Source organism: Cynoglossus semilaevis, chromosome 1 (assembly GCF_000523025.1).
Source record: "Cynoglossus semilaevis isolate Cse_v1.0 chromosome 1, Cse_v1.0, whole genome shotgun sequence".
Taxonomy (NCBI): domain Eukaryota; kingdom Metazoa; phylum Chordata; class Actinopteri; order Pleuronectiformes; family Cynoglossidae; genus Cynoglossus; species Cynoglossus semilaevis.
In genome coordinates this window covers 4,610,030-4,629,268 of record NC_024307.1, presented here as the reverse complement: position 1 = coordinate 4,629,268, position 19,239 = coordinate 4,610,030, and the positions used below count along the sequence as shown (strand labels likewise).

The window sequence follows — 19,239 nt, the reverse complement described above, 5'->3', positions numbered from 1 at the left end:
CACTGAGGCTGCAGCCACCGATGTATTTCTGCTGGACTCAATCAGTCTTATCTGGACGTCACGAATGCTGCATATTTTAATGCTAATATAAAAACAGGAACCGGCCGAGGTTCTGGTCGAAGGAAACATGACCACATCTTTTCCACATGTGTAATTATACGATTGGCTCGAATAAGATAAATTTACAACCTGCGTGCCGACCACTTGATGTTGGTCAAAGGGGTGGTTCCAGGCCGGAATTTGGCTCCTTGACTTAAAATGTGCTGCAGTTAAAAAAAAAACGGGCGCTCATCAGCAACCACACAGTGTGACTAAGTGACCTCATGGTCTCACGTCAAAATATAGCCAAGCAACACACAAGGCAAACACAGCTGGAGTTGCTGTGCAAACACACGGAGAGGCGGGAGCTGCAGCAGTCAAGTGTCTCAGGACCACGAAAACGATGAAGACTACGGTAACTACGTACACACTCAACACCAGCTAATCCTGACGACAGAGTCCCGTCCCTGTCTGGTGGGTGGTGCAGGCGTTACCACACAGTGGTACAGTAGGAGGGCTGTACTGTACATTAGTGCTGTATGAGCCCACAGATGTTTTTAATGACAGGAGGGCTATTTTAGCTGAAGACAGAGAAAATGAGAGGAGAACAAAGACTGCTCACAGGGAGCAGCGCTGTCGTAAGCACAATATTAAAGTTTCCCAAAGTAAAACTGTGTGTGTGAAGTTGTGCTTTGACTCAGAGCAGATGATTGAAGTAGAGTTTGCGGCCACGTGTCTTTTTCTCTGTTTTTCTCTCTCAGAAAACAGTTTTTATTTACCATCAAGACTTGGACCCTTAGCTTTTCCAACGTGAAGGATTCTAGTGTAAATCCTTTTGTAAAACCAGAAGTTCATATTACGTTCTATACAAAATAAAGAGATTTGTAGCGTAGCTTTCAGTCCGAGCTTCTGTCAGACAGTTCATCCATTATTCCTACACCGTCTCCACTCACACACACCCTCTACTGTTGTGTTCTGTTGTCTATTTTCCTCTAAACTGGGTCATGAACGCCACTCCAAAAGATCTGAAACTAGCATTTGACCCTTAACTGCTAAGGCAATTTTCCAATAGTTTTCTATTGCCGTATTTCATGGTATTGATGTATATATGTATACATATATGTTTATATATTTATATGTATATATGTATGCATGTATGTGTAAATGTGTGCTTGTAAATATATATACACGTATACATACACAAATATACATATATGTATAGTTACTTATATATGCATGTATATACAGTATGTGTACATATATAAACACACATATCTACACATATACATATACTGTATACACACATACATATATGTATATATATACATTTGCGTATATATATATATATATGCACACATAAATATATAATACATATATTGATGTATATATGTATACATATATGTATATATATTTATACGTATATGCATGTATATGTGTGTACATGTATGTGTATATGTGTGTTTGTAAATATATATGCATATATACATACACATATATGCATATATATACACACATAAATAAATATATATAATACATATATGTATATATATACATTTATGTGTGTATGTATATTTATACACATAAATAAATATATATAATACATATAATAAATATACAGCATATTTACTACAGTGCAGTACAGTGTTTTAAGGCTGGCCCACTTTATCAGTAAGTGCATATTAAATGTTCAAAAATACGTTTCTAATGTCGATCATTTTCTGGTCTGCGACGGTTTCAGCCATAGATAAACGTACGTGCATCATTCTGCATATACAGCATTAATCTCTGTAAATGAAAGGGCAACGTCCCGTTCTTTTTCTGGAAACGGCCTTCTATCTTCTATCACTACCCACTCTGTCATTAGGGTCTGATGCCGGACGACTCTCTCCTCTGTGGCACCAACATGTGCCAGCCAGTCCACCCTCGGTGGCTCCGCCGCTTCAACAGAAAACCCACCAACACCGCAGCACAGGACAACTTATCAAGAAAGGGCGCTGCCAAGCTCTTAGGTCACAGATTCAAGCCCTGACTGATCCTTCATGAGGCAGCGTTCACTGGGGAGAGGTGAATAACTCTGCTCTGTGTAAAAGGTGACAGAGGATCGATCCCGCATGGCCGCCGGCAAAAGTCAGTGGCAAACACTGAAATCCAAGCTCGTGATTTAATATTTGAGGGAAAAAGCAGGTTCAGCGGTGTTAAAGGAGAAAAGTACGATCCCTGTCGTGTTGTTAGACTAACTGTTTTGGATGGAGCAAGTTAACGAGCTTCTTTTCCAAATGGTCTCTCAGGGACTGTGTCTGATATGAGCTAATGCACTCAAGAAAGTACAAAGTCGGCAAAATAAAAAAAATCCCACAGTTTTATAACCAGGTTAAAGATTTACAGACCGTGATCGTGTGAAGGAATGGTCTCTGAATTGGATTTATGAGCTGTGGCAACAGGCCATCTCAACGTCAAACTTAAGGCCCGCGGGCCAAACGTGGCCCACTTTGTCATACAACCTTAGATAAATATCAAGCAGGACAGACCTGTACCGTCAAAACACAATTAACCATAAATAACAAAAACTCTGTCTTTGTCCCCTTTGTTTCTGGTAAAAAATTACATTAGATAAATCTTCATATTTAATTAAATATCATTTTACAAAACAAAATGTCCTGAACATGAAGTGTTTGTGGAATTTTTTATTTTTCTAAATTCATCAAGCAGGCCAGATTAAAGCCTCAAAGCGGGACGGTTTTGGACCGTGAGCCGTATGTTTGACATCCCGGGCTGGGGATCTGTTTTGTTTTTTTTTTATTAAAAGTCTATAGTACAGAGTCTATGAAAATATTTACTAGATGGGTTTTTGCTTGATGTCATTATTTTTAATTAAAAAATATTATTGCAGTTCAAATACAATATCTTAACATTAAACGTAGAGTATGTATGTATATGTATATTTACGCTTGATGTCATTATTTTTAATTAAAAATATTATTGCAGTTCAAATACAACGTGTGTGTGTTTTTTGGGGGGCCGAGTACAGCCCGCGAGCCGCCAGTTGACGATCACTGCTGTAGATGTTTGTCTCTACATGTGGCCCTGATACGGACTTGAAAGGGTTAACTGTAGTCCGGGTTGTAACCCCGCCCTCACCTGGTGTCTGCTGGGATTGGCTCTACCTCACCTTTGACCCTAAAACCCATCGAACTGCACATTTGGAATCTCTTTCGTGGAAAGTTATTATTATTAACTCCTTACGTTTTAAAATACGATGCTGACGTTTTGTACGCTAACATCATTAGCTGCAGCACAGTGGTTCTTTGTACGTAGGTGAATCATCTGTAAGCAGTTACTGACAAAGTTTTGTCACTGTTAAATACACATTTTACATCATCGGGGAACGCGTGCCAGCATTAGATATGGGAGCTGTGATGAGGAGCAGATGACAGACGGGGGATTTCACTTTCTCAAACAACTCTTTTAGACAGACAAGATGATTAAAGGGTGGGAAGGGAGGGAAAGTAGGTTACGCAAAGTAACACATCCAGCTGTCCGGTGATATTAGAATGTGGTAATACTGGCCGCAGTCCACGTCACATCACATCTCAGAAGTCTTGCACAAGGGAGTGTTGTTCTTTTTTTAAAGAGAGTCTATCTTAAGACAGCGATCGCGGTCATTAGAGAAGGATCAGGTCGCTGCCATTCACCCGCTGATCTACTTTAACCAGTGGTGCTCAAAACGGGGGGCGCGGGGAGGCCAAAGGCCAGCGCGGCAAGTTCAAATTATTTCAAGTTTGATATATTCTCACCTCTCTGATTTGTCATTTTATTCCCAAGATCAAATGGGAATATGAGTTCTATAGAAAGGAAAATAATTCCATTTAAGTTCGTAAGAGATTTTTAAGCAGCAGCTCTGAACATGTTGACTCAGAAAGGGGAGACAATTCTCCTACCATCACAAAAAAGTGTATAAATGACTGCGTGAGACCGTTCCATTTCAGTGTGCGCTGAATAACATCTTTAAAATGTAATTATTCCCTGGAGCTAATCTGCTGATCACAGCTACACCTACCAAGACGCCATCCTCAGCGGAAAACTAAGGTCATGAGGTCACATCTTTCATCATGGTCTCTCAAGTCCCCACGCTGACCCCCTGACTACCCCGGTTTTTGGGGCTCATCTGCCAATAATCACTTTGATTTATCAATCAGCCCAAGAAACAGTGAAAGCTGTGAAACACATTTTTTCCCAGAACTTAAGGTGAAGTCATCAAACCGAGTCCAAAATCCAGAGATACTGATACGATCGCAGAGAACAAACGTTCACGCTCGGGGAATCAAAACCTCACAAGGTTCACTCTCCGTTTTTGGCCTTCTGTGTGGAAAAACTGCAGAAATGATTAATCCGTTTTCGAGCGGCTCTACATGCAGCATTAACTTTTAGCAATCAATTCTGGCACACTTCGACACTGACATTTGGCAGCCGAGATTGAGGGTTTTACAGATAATGTAACGCTCTAATTACTAAAAATCAATCAATCAAGCGGCTTTTGTAAACGTCCATGTGTGAAGCTTTGTTTCTCTATGTAAAAAAAAATAAAAATACTGAAAGGAATGGAATAAAAACGTTAGCATGCAAAATTCAAACACAATATTTCCCAGCCTTAATTGTCCAAAACATTCCTTATCTTATAAAAAACATGTAAACAAACATGTAACAAAATCACAGCAGTCACCTAAACACTTCAGACGCCACGACGGGGAACACTTCCCTGCTGCCACTACTGCAGACTTTCTTTGTCTACATCCAGTACCGATTGCAGAAAACGGCACCCTGGGTTCACAAAACTGAGCCATAAATTATTTTGTGACTTCAGAAACTTCACTTTCCATTGACAGACTACGCAAATGATGAGCACGCCATCTGGCATTAACGTGAAGTGAGATATGGTTCTGCGATAACTCACGGAACTTATGTCTGGAAGCAGGGCCTGAGCCCAGCACCAAAGTCTGGAATTTTTTTATTTTTAAATGTCTGTGAAGTTTGTTCTTCTCCGTCTGATGTGGTACAGATTAATGGATTACACAGACATGGCGAGATAAGAGAGAGTTAACATCAAAATACAAAAAAAAAGTGATGACAAATCGGAAAAATAGGGTAAAGAAAATGTTTGTTTTGAAACGTTAACAGATTATCTTTGAATGAAAAAAACTAAAGGGATATGATGTGAATAATGAAGTGAATTAGTAAAACTGAAGTACATTTGTCCCACTGTGGACCGGAACCAAATGACCTACAGACCAGTACTAGTCCCCGGACCGCAGGTTGGGAACCCCTGCCCTAAAGGTTGCTACTTAGAACAACTGTAGTTGCACTTGTGCTGAACAACACGAGAGGGTTTTTTTTTCCACTTGGTTTGCAGGCAGAAAAAAACTGTGAACATCCCCACATTTTTCCTTTACTAGATATGACCATCAACGCCCTGCTGAGACAATGTGGTAGTGAGACATGTGACCCGGTGTCAGAGTGGCCCTGCAGGGTGTTTGGCAGCACTCAGGCGGGACTACACATGTAGTGTGGCTGAACTCGTACCTGGGTCATGCCTAAGTTTGTGTAGGAACTTTGCACCGAGTGAAATTCTTCATCTGGGAGAAGGAGGCGCATTTTGGAGTCGATGTCAATCAGCTGCTCCAGGTCGGAGGGCTCGGGGGTGTAACCTTGTCCTGTCAAGACTGACACAGCCCACATGTCCTCCTGAAAGAAAAGCATTACCTCGGTCAGTGGGAGCTCACCGCTTCATTTTGTAGTAATACGTGACATTCTCCTGTCTAAAAACAGAGACAGACGTGCAATTCTCCTGATTGCCAGGTGATATAAAATTAGACATGTCCGATAATATCTAAAAACAGAGACAGACGTGCAATTCTCTTGATTGCCAGTTGATATAAAATTAGAGATAATATTGGCCAACTTATATTATCGACCCAATATTAGCATAATTATGTCATATCTGTAAGAATCGCAATTGGTTTTTCCTCAGATAATGAAAACCTGATAACGCAATGCCTGGATTTCGCCAAATGAAGTGCGCTCTAAAAATAGTTTTGGGAAAAAACAGCTGTATATGAACTTGAAAGTCACTAGATGGCAGCATTGCAGCTCATTTTATTGAACTATTTTAATAATCTGGGAATTATATGCATAATTCTGGTGCCAGCAACTCATACGGTGGTTTGAACAAATAAATATTTGGACGATATCGGCATAAAGTTAATATCAGAGTTCCCTACTTTAAATGCACCACTCGTCCATTCTAGTAAGCTATTACTGTAACCCCCAAGATGAATGATGGGTGTGTGGTGAGTTCATCACAGCTCAGTGGTGAAGTAAGGGCCGAGAGTCAGTCATTCATGACAGAGAAAATCACAACTCTAAACAGAATGCAGCTGTGACCTTTGAACGCCGACAAGAGAGTTCAAGAAATCTGGCATTAGCAACAAGCGGACACTAAACAAGGCTCCATTAACGGGGTGGAGAGATGACACCTATTATACTTGAGTGTTCCGTTGTTTTATTGCAGTGTCGTGCAAACTCCAAATGAAGACAACACCATCAACAAATGTATTAGAGCATTACAAATGCTTTGTTTAATTTCTGCATTCCTCCCACTTAATCCCTTTGAGGGTCACGGGGGTAACTGGAGCCAGACCCAGCAGTCATCGAGTGAGGGTGCGGTACACCATCAACAGTCGCCAGTCCTATCTATGGTCAGATGTCCAGAGTGTCCAGTTGACCTAAACACTGTTTTCAGACTATGGGTGGAAATCCATGCACACTGGGACAAATCATGCTAACATTCACAGACCATCAGTTACCAGCGGTTGTGGACCAGTGATCGTACTACTATAAGCCGTCCCACTTTAACATAAATACACATATTGGACAAACTATAGCATACAACAGGATAGCCCAGAAACGCATACAAATATGCTATGCTACAAAAGGCTAGTAAAAATGAAGCTAAAATAACACAAACCAAGGGAAAAAATACAGAAACACAGGAGCACAAAAAAGGAACCACAGTAAATATTCGAATAATAGTCAACATTGTCATACCATACATTGTCTTGTGTCATCTTGTTAAAATATTTGTCCAAAAAAGCTAAACGAGGGAAGCCAGAAAACAATAGCACACAGCTATCAATGCTAAAATTGGCAGGAAACTTAAAACTAAACTAAAGTGTTAACAAAAATGTACCTTCATCAACCAAATTATACTTGCTAAATGCTAATTTGTAGGCTAAAAAAAAGCCAATCTGATAGACAGCGAGACCCTGTAGCCTATACCATGATCAAAGTAGCCCAAAGCTAGCTAAAAAAGAGCAAAAGTAAAAAAGAAAGTCCTCAAACCAAGGGAAAAAATACAGAAACACAGGAGCACAAAAAAGGAACCACAGTAAATATTCGAATAATAGTCAACATTGTCATACCATACATTGTCTTGTGTCATCTTGTTAAAATATTTGTCCAAAAAAGCTAAACGAGGGAAGCCAGAAAACAATAGCACACAGCTATCAATGCTAAAATTGGTAGGAAACTTGAACTAAACTAGTGTTAACAAAAATGTACCTTCATCAACCAAATTATACTTGCTAAATGCTAATTTGTAGCTTAACAATAGTCCATGTGTATGAGTGACATAGCCAGTAGCCTATACCATGATCAAAGTAGCCCAAAGCTAGCTAAAAAAGAGCAAAAGTAAAAAAGAAAGTCCTTGATTTTATAGAATTTCACTATTCTAAATGGTATGAAATAAAAACAGTAAATAATGCTAGTTTTGTTTTAGAATAATAACAAAAAAATATGCCGTTCTGCACACAAATGAATGATTAGCTGAAGGGTGTTCCGACTTCTTTCCTGCTAACTGTGATAAGCTAACTAGCCCTAGTTCATGGCTTTTCAATAAAAACATGTGAGAGTTATCAATTTTCACATGACTCACGACAAGAAAGCAAATAATCCTATTGTTACATTTACCCCCAAAGAGTTCTGTCTATATTTGACAGTCTATAGTACGTGTCCAACTCAAGGCCCGTGGGCCAAATGAGGCCCACTAAGTCATTTTGTGTGGCCCACGGGAGCTTTAAAAGTGTTTCATTGTCTTATAATAAAGTCCATGCTGCTGAGTTTTCTTAACTTGATTTTTTTTTAGATTACACAGAACAATGCACAATATTTGTAACTTGAACACATTCTTGTCCAAAGAGTTTAAAGCAGCAGATATTGTAACACAATCTTCTTGGACTCTTCAACAACGATCAGTGAGTTTCATTTTTTTTCCATTGAATCACCAAACAGTTGTTCTGGAGTCTCTGAAGAGATAAGTGATATCCTTCCCTACGAGCGACTTCAACCTGAGCCTGTGGTGCAGCGTCAAATGTCGCTGCTCCAACAATGTTCCACAATCACTCACTGCCAGTGATTTACTGCCTCGGGTTAAAGGAACCAAACAAAACTGTGCGGCCTGTTAGGATAAAAGTGAGTCACATCAGAAACGTGTGTGAGAACAGTGAGCGGCAGTTTGTGGCCCACGTGTCCTCAGGGATTCTGATTCTTAGTCCTCAGAGCTGCAGGCGTGAGAGACCGCCAAAGTCCGGGTGACATAAATAATGTGCTCGCTCCGTGATGTCCATTCATAATAATATATCTGGCGATAAAAGGAAGTCAACAGAGCATCCGCAGTCCTCAGTTTGGTGTCTGCCACCAAAATGACTTCAGCATTGTGCTTACATGTCAAGGTAAACATCATAAATAGAGCAGAACGACATAAAAGACGCCTCTGGCCAGCTGTCCCGCGGATGTAGGGCTAAACGAAACCGTGTGTGAAGGTACTTTCAAACAGGCTTCACCCTGACTGACTTCAAAGTGGCCTCAGAGCTGCTAATTAAAAATGAAAAAAACAAAACAAAGGCAGGAAGATGCAGACGGGTCAAGAGTGAAACAGTCTACTGTTTCTTATGGATCCGTCAAAGACAAACACGAGGCCTCAGCATCAGCACACCGTCACCGCGGCGGCATCTGCAGCTAATAGCCAGGGATGGTGAAAAGATCCCGGCTACTGTGTTTTTTTGTTTTTTTTTGTTGAAACACCAGCGTGGACATTGCTGGAAAAATATAAGTGTAAAAATGATCCCTTAAATACCGACATTCCTGGTGAACTGCACAGGGCACTTCACATCTGGTTCTCAAAGTGAAGTGCTGCGAGGAGCTGGGATCATCTGCCCGGAGGCATCTCAGCCGCCAGGCAGTCATCAAAACACACGGGTCTGACCGGTGTAAACCAACGTGTGAGTTCCACAGCTGAGTTATTCCAAAAATGTCTTCAATAACATCATTCAAAGGCCAAATGTTAGATAATGTCACAAACTCTGCCAAGTAGGATTCGGAAAAAATAATCTATTTCTGAAGTCAGACACTCTGCCTTCAGAAAGGACTCCATAAAAGACCATAAGGTAAGAAAATATGAACTTCAAATGTCAGCAGCATCTGTTTAGGTTGAGTCCAGTCCCTGGCACTGATTTCCACCATAAGACCTTTGGACACAATAGAGGAAGTATTAAGGAAGTTAACTCTACCTCTGTGTCTGCACCTCTGGCACTGTCCACATCCTCTTCGTCCATTTCTTCTAGGAGCTCAGCCAGGCGCTGTTTCTCTGCCGCAGTCAAAAGCGTTTGGCCCCCCTCACCACTCACCAACTGATGCATGACACAACATTTACAGAAAACACAAGAACAACAGCGTTCAGCATATATAAACTGGTGAAGATGGTCCAGGTCCAGGAATGTCCTGACGGCCTTGAAATATGTCTCTCGATCAACACGAGGCAAATATTTTCCCCACTGGAAAAACAACTGGTTGAAAGATTTGCACTAAGTCATGCGATATATCCCGGCGCTGCATTTGGCCGGCGTGAACTTTGACATACCTCAATGTTTCTCTTGACAAAGTCCTTTTGTTTTTTCGTCCCTCTGGAAGCTCCACAGTGGCTGTTTTCAAACGGCTCGTCCCCGGACTCCAGGGACTCGGTCCAGCTGAGTGCTCCCTTTTCACCTGTTGGAAGGGACACACGTTACATTCCAGAGGAAAAAACACAGGAAAAGGAGAGCGTAAGCTTTGGAATCACTGCGTTTATATTGGACTCATTTTCCATGGATGAGTTTTAATATTCAAGACGTGTGACTGGAGAGTTAACAGCTGTCCAAACAATGCTGAATAAATGTGTCCACCTTCAACAATAATTAAAAGCATTTTTTAAAAAGTGTAAAAGCAGCCACTTTACTGGGCATTTAGACAATCTCGGGGATGTCAAATATACGGCCCGCGGGCCAAAACCGGTCCGCTAGGGCAGTGTTTCCCAAACTTTTTTTTCTGGGGACCCAGGTCACAACCCTTCACGACCCAAGTCAGTAGACATTATTCGTAAACTCCTGGGAAACATGATGCGAGACGACCCAAAAAAAACTCTTGTGACCCACCTTAGGGACGTGACACAATTTTTGGGAAACAATGCAGTAGGTGATTCAAACCGGCTTACTTTGGGAAACAATGCAGTAGGTGATTCAATCCGGCCCACTTTTTGAACACATTTTGAAAGTGAGAAAAAATGCACTTCATGTTCATGATGTTTTGTCAAATTATATTTCATTAAATATAAATATTTTCTAATATATACTTGTACTTATTTACATGAAAACAAAGGGGGAAAACATGCACTTAACCTTATTTATTAAGTAATTATGTTATTGTTCTACTGGTCCGACCGCTCTGACATCTAATCCAGCTGTATGTGGCCCCTGAACCACCCCTGATTTAGATGATGAAATGTTTTTAATTTTACTGCCTCTAACAACATGATCAGATATTATCAGCTATTCTGTATTTGGAACATGAGAGGGAATTAATTAAAAAATATATGAATAAATAAACATATATAACAATACATAACATAGGAAACAGGGAAGTTAGAAGTTTATCGACGTGCATATTTCCATGTGTTTGTAGCGCTGGGCCGTTAGAAAAGCACAGGTTTAACTGAGCACATGGCGCCCCCGTGTGTAAAAGGTAAGCCAGTACAAGTAACTATATCATATTTCGAGACGACGTCAATTTAGAGAATTCAACCAGCGCTAGTATGAGTTTGTTTGTTGTTGTCTTAGACTTAATAAAAATTTTTAAAAAACCTTACTTTGCTCCAGAGTTCGGCCGAGTCCGACCTGATCACAGTCAGGAACCTGGGTTTCGAAAAGAGCCACAAAGTCCTTTTCTTCTTCTTCTGCTTCTTCCTCCCCTTCGTCCTCTATCGCTTCCAGAGATAAAAACAGCCTGGTGTTTAAAGCTTCATGTGAGCTTTCTGTATAACCATCAGGTTTGTTCTGCTGCAGAAGGATACACCATGATGAGACCACAGTATTAAAACCACGTGGGTTTGTGTAATGTACGTGTATTATTATTATTAATAATATTATTATTACAACTCAAAAGCTGTAGAATCTACCAGAAGCTCCTGCCAGAGTTTCATTTGAAGTGCTTTTCTTTGACGCTTGGCTTCTTTTTCTTTGCGCACCATTTCTGACAGTATTTCATCAAGACGGTTCATTTCTTCAATGGCCCGTTGGAGTTCCACGTCTTCTCCTGGTTCATCTAAAACAGGACCGTCAAACTCAATTGTAACAGGGTTAACATTTAATATTTAAAATGACGATAAACAGATGCAACTGCTATATACTATTGCTTAGATCTGGAATTATGGTTGGGTAAAAAGAAAAAAAGTACAGCGAAGGCCAGGATCAGTTTCACTGTGTCTTTGTAAATCTAGGAAAAAAAAAACCTGTTCCAAGAAGTAGAACTGCAGTTCCGTATGAAGAGGTCAGAAGTGGCAGAGAAGTATGTGAGAGTGGTGTGGAATATATACGAGGATGGCAAGACAGAGGTGAGGTCTGCAGACCAAGTGGCCGATGGGTCCAGATAAGGAGCGTGGTTAGGTCAGAGATCAGCTCTAAACTCTTGTTTACAGGGAAGAAGGAGAGGTTAACAGATGAGGTCAGAGGTTAGAGGATCATGAGGGATCATGACGTTGACAAATAACAATGTAACCTGCAGTTAGAACAGAGCGCAGGTGAACTTGGGGATTTTGAGTTTTGCAAAGGAGAGACTAGAGAAAAGAATGTCAGTCATTGAGACAGAAGAAATAAATAAAGCCAGAGAGTCTGCCTATGGCAACATCTAAAGTATGAAACGTTTACTTTTACACATACAACACATACCTTTGTCAAACCCGCTAGCTGTGGAGCTGATAGGTTCTTCGAAGTTGCATTGGTTCTATTGGGAAATTTACAAAGTTAATGTAAAGTTGCATTGGTTCTATTGGGAAATTTAATGTAAAAAAAAGCGAAATGCAAATTTCAACGTAGTAATAACTACTATTAATATTTACCTCCGTATCCGCAGGAGCATCATTGGTCAAAACGACGAGTTCAAAGGGAGTTGTCGGACAAAGTCTTTCACTCTGAGTCTGCTCACTGGACGCGGGACGGGAAATGTCGTCTAAACAGCCTTTAAAAATTTCCATAGTCATACGTTAACATTACAAAGATTCTCTAAAGTTTTCAGCCAAATGTATACAGCTGTAACTATGGACGCACACTCTCCCGGATGTTGTAACCACAGTGGTTACCATGGCTGTGGTCAGCTGATCAGCTCCCTTTGACGCAGCTACAAGAAAGCTAGATAGCGGTTAGCTGTTGAAGCACTGCTCGGCCTGTTAAACCGTATTTCTGTTCTTAACACTCTCCCTATACATGTCTTCGTTGTAGTCGATGTTTTCCTGATATCCAGTTGTAGTGTCACCACCTAAGGTGGAGGTTTAGCGGCCGTTTTCTTCTGGTAAGTAACCTTTACGAGCTACTGTTGGTGTAGCTACCGCTAGAAAGCTAAAACGGCTATAATTGACCGTACCATGAAGGCTGGTCTGACATTTACTCTTGTTTTTATGTATTTTTTAGGCATGTTTGGCAGTGTGAACAAGTGATTAGTGACAAATTTCCAGTGATAGGATAATTGTATTTGTGTTGCAGCACATTAACCTTGGTTGTCATGGCTAATGAGGAAGAGGTTAAAATGGGTGTGTTGCTGCAAAACGGACCGTTCGGAACCGGCGTAATCTCAATATACGTTTAGCCAAAGATTTGTTTTTGGTACAACTGCAATCAATCACATATTACTTTATTAATTTCTCTTTAATTTGTTTTTGGTACAACTGCAATCAATCACGTATTACTTTATTAATTTCTCTTTAACTCTGTACTGTCCAATGGAATAGCTCGTCTTTTGTCTTGTTTGTGTCGTTATGACCACTGTCCTACACTCACACCCATTTCCCTGGCAGCAGCCCAAGCTCTGCAGAGTACCTGCAGCAGGCAGGTGTCGGCGGCAGGCCACAGCTGCGGGACCCTGTCTGGAGCCCTGTTTATACCTTTTATCATGTAATGAGTTGTTCTTATTCTCCACCTTTCCAGGTTGAATTGATTCTGCAGGGGAAGATGTGCAATGGAATGATCGAGTCAAAGTCATTTTGGGCCCAGACCACTGCCACTAAACGGAGCTTTGTGTTGCTGCTGGGGCTCAGCTTTGTGTCCACTGCACAAGGATCAGGTAAGAAGAGACAGGCATCAGTGTTGACTGCACTCACCTGCTTTTTGTCTTTATTGTAATATCTTGATGGGACAGTTGGTCCCAGTTAATGTGTTGCATTGCTTTGTAGAAAATCATGTTTACCAATAGTGAAAGGAATAACAGGAGTTTTAGAAAGAAAAACAGAGTTGTAGAACAATGGCGACCGCCAGGTGGCACCGTAGGGTTCAGAAAATTGAAGGAAAGACAAGAAAAAATATTGAAAATAAGATTTTTTTTTAATAACAATTTGTCCTGAACCATACACTTTGGAAACTCCCTTAATTGTCGGATTTAAAAGTTTCCCTTGGTACCTGAACGCACCTCGGACAGACATACAATAGTTTAAATATGTCTATGTCTAAATGTGTCTTAGTGAAACTTAATTTCACTTCATCATGTAGGCAAATATGGGTACCTGAACGCACCTCGGACAGACATGTTCTTATATGTCAATAGTTTAAATGTAAATGTAATGTAATGTAGTTCTAAAAACAAATTATTTTACAGTGTCTAAGTGAAACTTAATTTCACTGCATCATGTAGGCAAATATGAAAAGGCATTATTATTATTATTATAATTATTAACTCATAAAGATTACATTTGTGCTGCCCTTTGCCCACTTTTCTTAAATATAAATTCAGTATTTGTTTGAAAAAATAGATCACCATGTTATTTATTGTGGTCGTAGTAGTACTTCAATGCTTAAGGATGATTTGCACCGTACAGTATTTGATTCCTTAAAAGGTTAAAATATTGTTACTGTACTGTCAATGATAAAAATTTGTCATAAAATATTATGGCTACAAAATTACTACATTATGTACATCCAAAAAATGGAAGGAAATATTTGTTTATTATTTATTTGTAATAATGTTATTTGTATGCTCCATTGGGGTGTTAATAATAACTTTCTTAATAAATTCTGCTGCTTCACAGTGTAATAATCAGTTGCAGAAACATTTATGAATACTTTATGGAGTCGTACATTCTTACAGTTACAACCGGCCCTCCCAGGACAGCTGTATTGCTGATGTCACTATTATGAACCTCCAGTAGAATTTAGAATGTAACTTTAGCTTCAAAACATTGCCCGCTTCAATGTTACAAAAACATAAAAAACATTGTGTTTTGTTTTGTTGTGTTTTGTTCACTTCTTAGGATGTGTGGGGCCATACATGGTCCAGAACAGCTGGGTAAACCTCACAGAAAACAACAGGGGCCTGTTCCCTGTGGGCACGGTGCTGCAGTACAGCTGTGACCCTGGTTACCTACCAGATGGACCCAGCATTCTCACCTGCACCACGCTGGGACACTGGTCCTCTGAACCTCCTCAGTGTATACGCACCGGTGGTAAGATACTTGTGTTCATCCGTCTTCACTGGCCTGTTGAATCGTTAGTCAGCCATAACTAACACAATCAAATAAAAAACCTCTACCTGCTTGTGATGGTTGAACATCCTCCATTCATGTGATTGATCGTTTCGCGTTATTATTAGTATTATTATTCTGCCCTGGGTAAGTTTATAAAATATATATATATTTTTTTTTTATATTATCACTGGTTTTGAAACCATCTTCTCTGCGTCATTTCCTTGCAGCTTGTCTGCCCCTCACCAAACCTGAGAACGGGGGCTACTCCTGCCACCCGTCGCCCTGTCGAATGTATCCTCACGGCACTGTGATCGAGTTCTTCTGCGACGAGGGCTTCATTCTCAGTGGAGACTACAATTATCTGACCTGTGAGGACGGGCAGTGGGATGGTCCCATGGAGATCAGCTGCGTGAGCCAAGGTTGGTCTGGACTCCAAACTCTTATTAAGATGGATCTTATTAATATAGTACAGCGGCACTCATATCTCGATTGCATTTCCCCCATTAAAAATAACTAAGAACGAATCAATTTGTTCCCGCCCCCTAGAAATATATACTATTAAATAATAAAATAACATTTCCCCCCATCTAAACATCAAAAACATAGATATAAACAAATATATTGATAATATAATATAGTAATAATTAAAAAAACATTTTTTATTATTGTTATAAAAATGGGTAAAATGACCCAGTGAGGGACAGTGAGCGAGAGCACAGTGTCCAGTGGAAAGATGGACCTCGGTTGAGCACTGAGCGAGAGCACAGTGTCCAGTGGAAAAATGGACCTCGATTGAGCACTCGTTTCGTTTCACGAAGAAAATCTTGCAAAAGTTCACTCACTCATAACTTGGAAATGTCGTATTTTCTCGAAGCCCTCGAAGACTGTGTGCTTACTACTGAGTCACTATTGTTACTACATTTATATGTCACTAAAATGCACATTATGGAGCAGCATATACTATATATGACATCACCCCTAAAAATGCATACATCAAACTAAAGGCCCGAGGGCTTGATTTGGCCCGCCAGGTCATGTAGTGTGGTCCACGGGAGCTTAAAAAGTCATTTGTAACTTGAATGAATAATAATCAATCTCAAACTTTTGTTCATACGTTATGGAGTTGTCAAATCTACACAGTCAGTGTTGTTACTTGTACAGGTAATGAATGGGACGGATGTTGTGGTCTCATGGACCAAGGCAGTTCTTGATTGTCCTGAATCCTCTGTTTAAGGTTGTGTCAGACCCTCCACGGTGCAGCACGGCTCGACTAATCTGACAGACTCCAACAGGAGCCTGTTTCCTGTGGGCACTGTACTACAGTATGACTGTGATCCTGGTTACCTGCCAGCTGGACCCAGCGTCATCACCTGCACCTCGCTGGGTCTTTGGTCGTCTGATCCTCCCCGCTGCGTACGCAGTGACGGTAAATATAATTCTCAGGCCTTGTCTAAGTCACACAAGAAATGAAAATATTTTAAACTTTTTTTTTTTCTTTTTTTTTTGCACCACGTACAGTTTGCCAGCCTCCATACGTGCCAGAGAACGGAGGCTACAGCTGCCACCCCTCCCCGTGTGGTGGAAGTTTTTCTCACGGCACGGTAATTCGGTACTACTGTGACGATGGTTACGCTATAAAAGGAGAGCATGAATTTCACAAGTGTCAGTTTGGAAAATGGGACACGAGGCCAGTCAGCTGCATCACGGTGCCAGGTAAAAAGATTGGTGGAAATATTCCACAACATACTGTATTCTGTGCAGAGAGTTTTGATGGTTATTCCTGTTTTTTTTTTTTTTTTTTAATAAGGCTGTAGAAGACCCCCCCCGGTGCAGCACGGATCAACTAGCCTGACAGAGAACGACATGACTATGTTCCCCGTGGGCGCGACGCTCCAGCACAGCTGTGATTCTGGTTACCTGATGGACGGAGCCAGCACCAGTACCTGCACCGCACAAGGTCTCTGGTCCTCAGAACCTCCTCGCTGCATACGGAACGACGGTACGAACACATCCTAATAATCAATATTTCCAACTGGTCCGTTGTACAGTGATGAGGCAGAACAGGACCACTGCATGTTTAAAATGAGATCACACGTCGCCCTCACTACACATCATAGGTTAGTGTTCTGGACGCAGTGAGAGCAAAAATAAAATTTCGAGATTTTTTTCTCTCGTAATTGAGAATAAAGTTTAAACATCACAAGTGTAGAGTCATAATGCTGTGAGAAAAAAAGTTGTCATTTTATAATAAAAGTCTTTATGTTGCAGGAATAATATCAAAACAGATGAAAAAAAAGTTGTAACCTTTCGAGAAAAGTCGTAAATTCTCATAAATTTGCGCCTTTTTTTAGTTCAGACACGTTTCTCGTAACGTTACAACTTTATTCTTTTTGAACTTTTTGAATTTGTTTCTTATAAAAAAATTTTTTTTGAAACATTTTGACTTTGTTAGTGTAAATTTGTGGATATTATCTTGTAATTAAATTCATTTTTTATTTTCTACGTGGCCCTACATTTTTTTGTAGTTTTCTGTAGTGCATTTAAAAACGTTAAAATTGATTTCACTTCATGTCGGATGAATTGCACAATTCAAAGTACAGCTGGTTTTTTTTGGATAAGTAAAGCATAATCAGCTTATACGACAAAATTAGTTCAGTCTATCAAACCAAGCAATAATAAATTTATCTGTAATCGTCAAAAATGTATTCCAATTGTGAATCGGTGTTTCTCTGCAGATCCGTCAGATTTATTATTAACGTTAAACTTTTTAACATTTATAAATCTGTGTGTTTTTTTCTTACTGACAGTGTGTCAGCCTCCATATGAGCCAGAGAACGGGGGTTACACCTGTCACCCGTCCCAATGCCAAAGACTCACGCATGGCACAGTGATTGAGTACTTCTGCGAGGAGGGTTACATTCTGAAGGGGGATTATAAATACCTCACCTGTCAGTATGGGGAGTGGGACAGCCAGGTGAAGCTCAGCTGCCTCATGAAGCAAGGTAAAAGATAAGTGACGCGCGTGAACAGGGAGATAAGTCGATTTCAAAGTTCTGTAGCAGATAACGGCTTGTTTGTCCCACAGACCATAACCCGACCTTACCACTGGGGATGCCCACGTTGTCCATCGTGGCCTCCACAGCCAGCTCAGTAGCTCTGATCCTGCTCTTGGTGGTTCTGTTTGTCCTGCTACAGCCAAAACTCAAGTCCTTCAACAGGTGAGTTGTTCTTAGGGTTCAAACCTCATATATATAGAAACAAAAATAATGTTTCAAAAAAACAAATGCTAAAAGTAAACCTTACTAATCCACTTAATGCTGTGTCACCTGGAGCAGGGGTTCCCAACCCCCGGTCTGGGGACTGGTGCCGGTCCATAGGTCATTTGGTCACATTTTCATTCAAAGATTTTCTGTCAATGTTTCAAAACAACAGGTCATTCAGACTCTGATACTAACAGAAGAAAATCTAAAAGATCATTTGTTTTGAAAAATTAATGATCCTTCAATGAGGGCATGGTATTACCGCTCCGCAGTAACGGCTGATACCAGCTGACCGGTCCTTGGTACAAAAAAGGTCGGGGATCGCTGATCTAGAGACGTACAGAAACGAATGCACGCTCTTAAAGAAGAAGCCGTGACCAGAGATAGGAATTCAAATAGATAGAGAGATAGAACTTGCCTGCGATGTCCAGTCTTACTCTTTGTAAAGTTACGAATAAAAACACACAGTCTTAAACATCAGTATTCTTTCAGTTTCATGATAACAAATCGAGTTCAAATAAAATGCAGTGTATTAAACTATTTTTTGATTTTGATTGACGGCTGTGATCAATTGTCTGCACAAGTGACAGCTACTTGTTATCAGGCTGTAACCTGTCGAAACACAAACTTGCAGTCAGTAGAGAAACAAAATGAAAAGACATCTTGCTCGCCCCACGTCATAAAAACAGTTCCAAAAGGAACAGAGAAAACACAGTGCCTTTATGAGTGTCACTGGAAACCAACTAGGAGAAGCCGAATGTCTGCTGTGTGGGAGCGTCCTGTCTGCCAAGAGTATGACAAAAAAAAAGTCTCGCCATTTCAAAGATCAAAGATTGAAGCAATTTTTAATTT

General features: G+C 40.4%; 2 protein-coding genes across 3 annotated transcripts in view; one reads left to right on the top strand and one right to left on the bottom strand.

The window, feature by feature from the left end:
* fsip1 (fibrous sheath interacting protein 1) overlaps nt 1–12,687 on the bottom strand; it is a 37,658-nt gene extending 24,971 nt beyond the window's left edge. For both annotated transcript variants that reach the window (XM_017038396.2, XM_025060530.1), the window contains exons 1-7: nt 12,518–12,687; nt 12,348–12,402; nt 11,579–11,724; nt 11,270–11,459; nt 10,010–10,134; nt 9,660–9,779; nt 5,617–5,778 (exon numbers count right to left, since the gene is read on the bottom strand). In XM_017038396.2, coding sequence (XP_016893885.1) covers nt 5,617–5,778; nt 9,660–9,779; nt 10,010–10,134; nt 11,270–11,459; nt 11,579–11,724; nt 12,348–12,402; nt 12,518–12,658 — 939 coding nt within the window. In that variant the 5' untranslated portion in view covers nt 12,659–12,687. The remainder of the gene's footprint in view (nt 1–5,616; nt 5,779–9,659; nt 9,780–10,009; nt 10,135–11,269; nt 11,460–11,578; nt 11,725–12,347; nt 12,403–12,517) is intronic.
* Nucleotides 12,688–12,789: 102 nt separating this feature from the next.
* LOC103393960 (E-selectin) lies at nt 12,790–18,684 on the top strand. Its single transcript, XM_008331122.3, has 10 exons — nt 12,790–12,966; nt 13,599–13,734; nt 14,915–15,106; nt 15,355–15,546; nt 16,362–16,553; nt 16,646–16,840; nt 16,935–17,126; nt 17,935–18,129; nt 18,213–18,345; nt 18,660–18,684. The coding sequence occupies exons 2-10, from the start codon at nt 13,623–13,625 to the stop codon at nt 18,667–18,669; spliced, it is 1,413 nt and encodes a 470-aa protein (XP_008329344.2). The 5' UTR covers nt 12,790–12,966; nt 13,599–13,622; the 3' UTR covers nt 18,670–18,684.
* The last annotated feature ends 555 nt before the right edge of the window (nt 18,685–19,239 follow it).

Bases quoted from the DNA above. Each gene is read 5' to 3' on its own strand.
- LOC103393960 (XM_008331122.3), top strand. From the start codon at position 13,623: ATGTGCAATGGAATGATCGAGTCAAAGTCATTTTGGGCCCAGACCACT. The intron at 15,547-16,361 runs GTTGGTCTGGAC...CCTCTGTTTAAG, and splicing joins GATCAGCTGCGTGAGCCAAG to GTTGTGTCAGACCCTCCACG. The intron at 18,130-18,212 runs GTAAAAGATAAG...TTTGTCCCACAG, and splicing joins CAGCTGCCTCATGAAGCAAG to ACCATAACCCGACCTTACCA.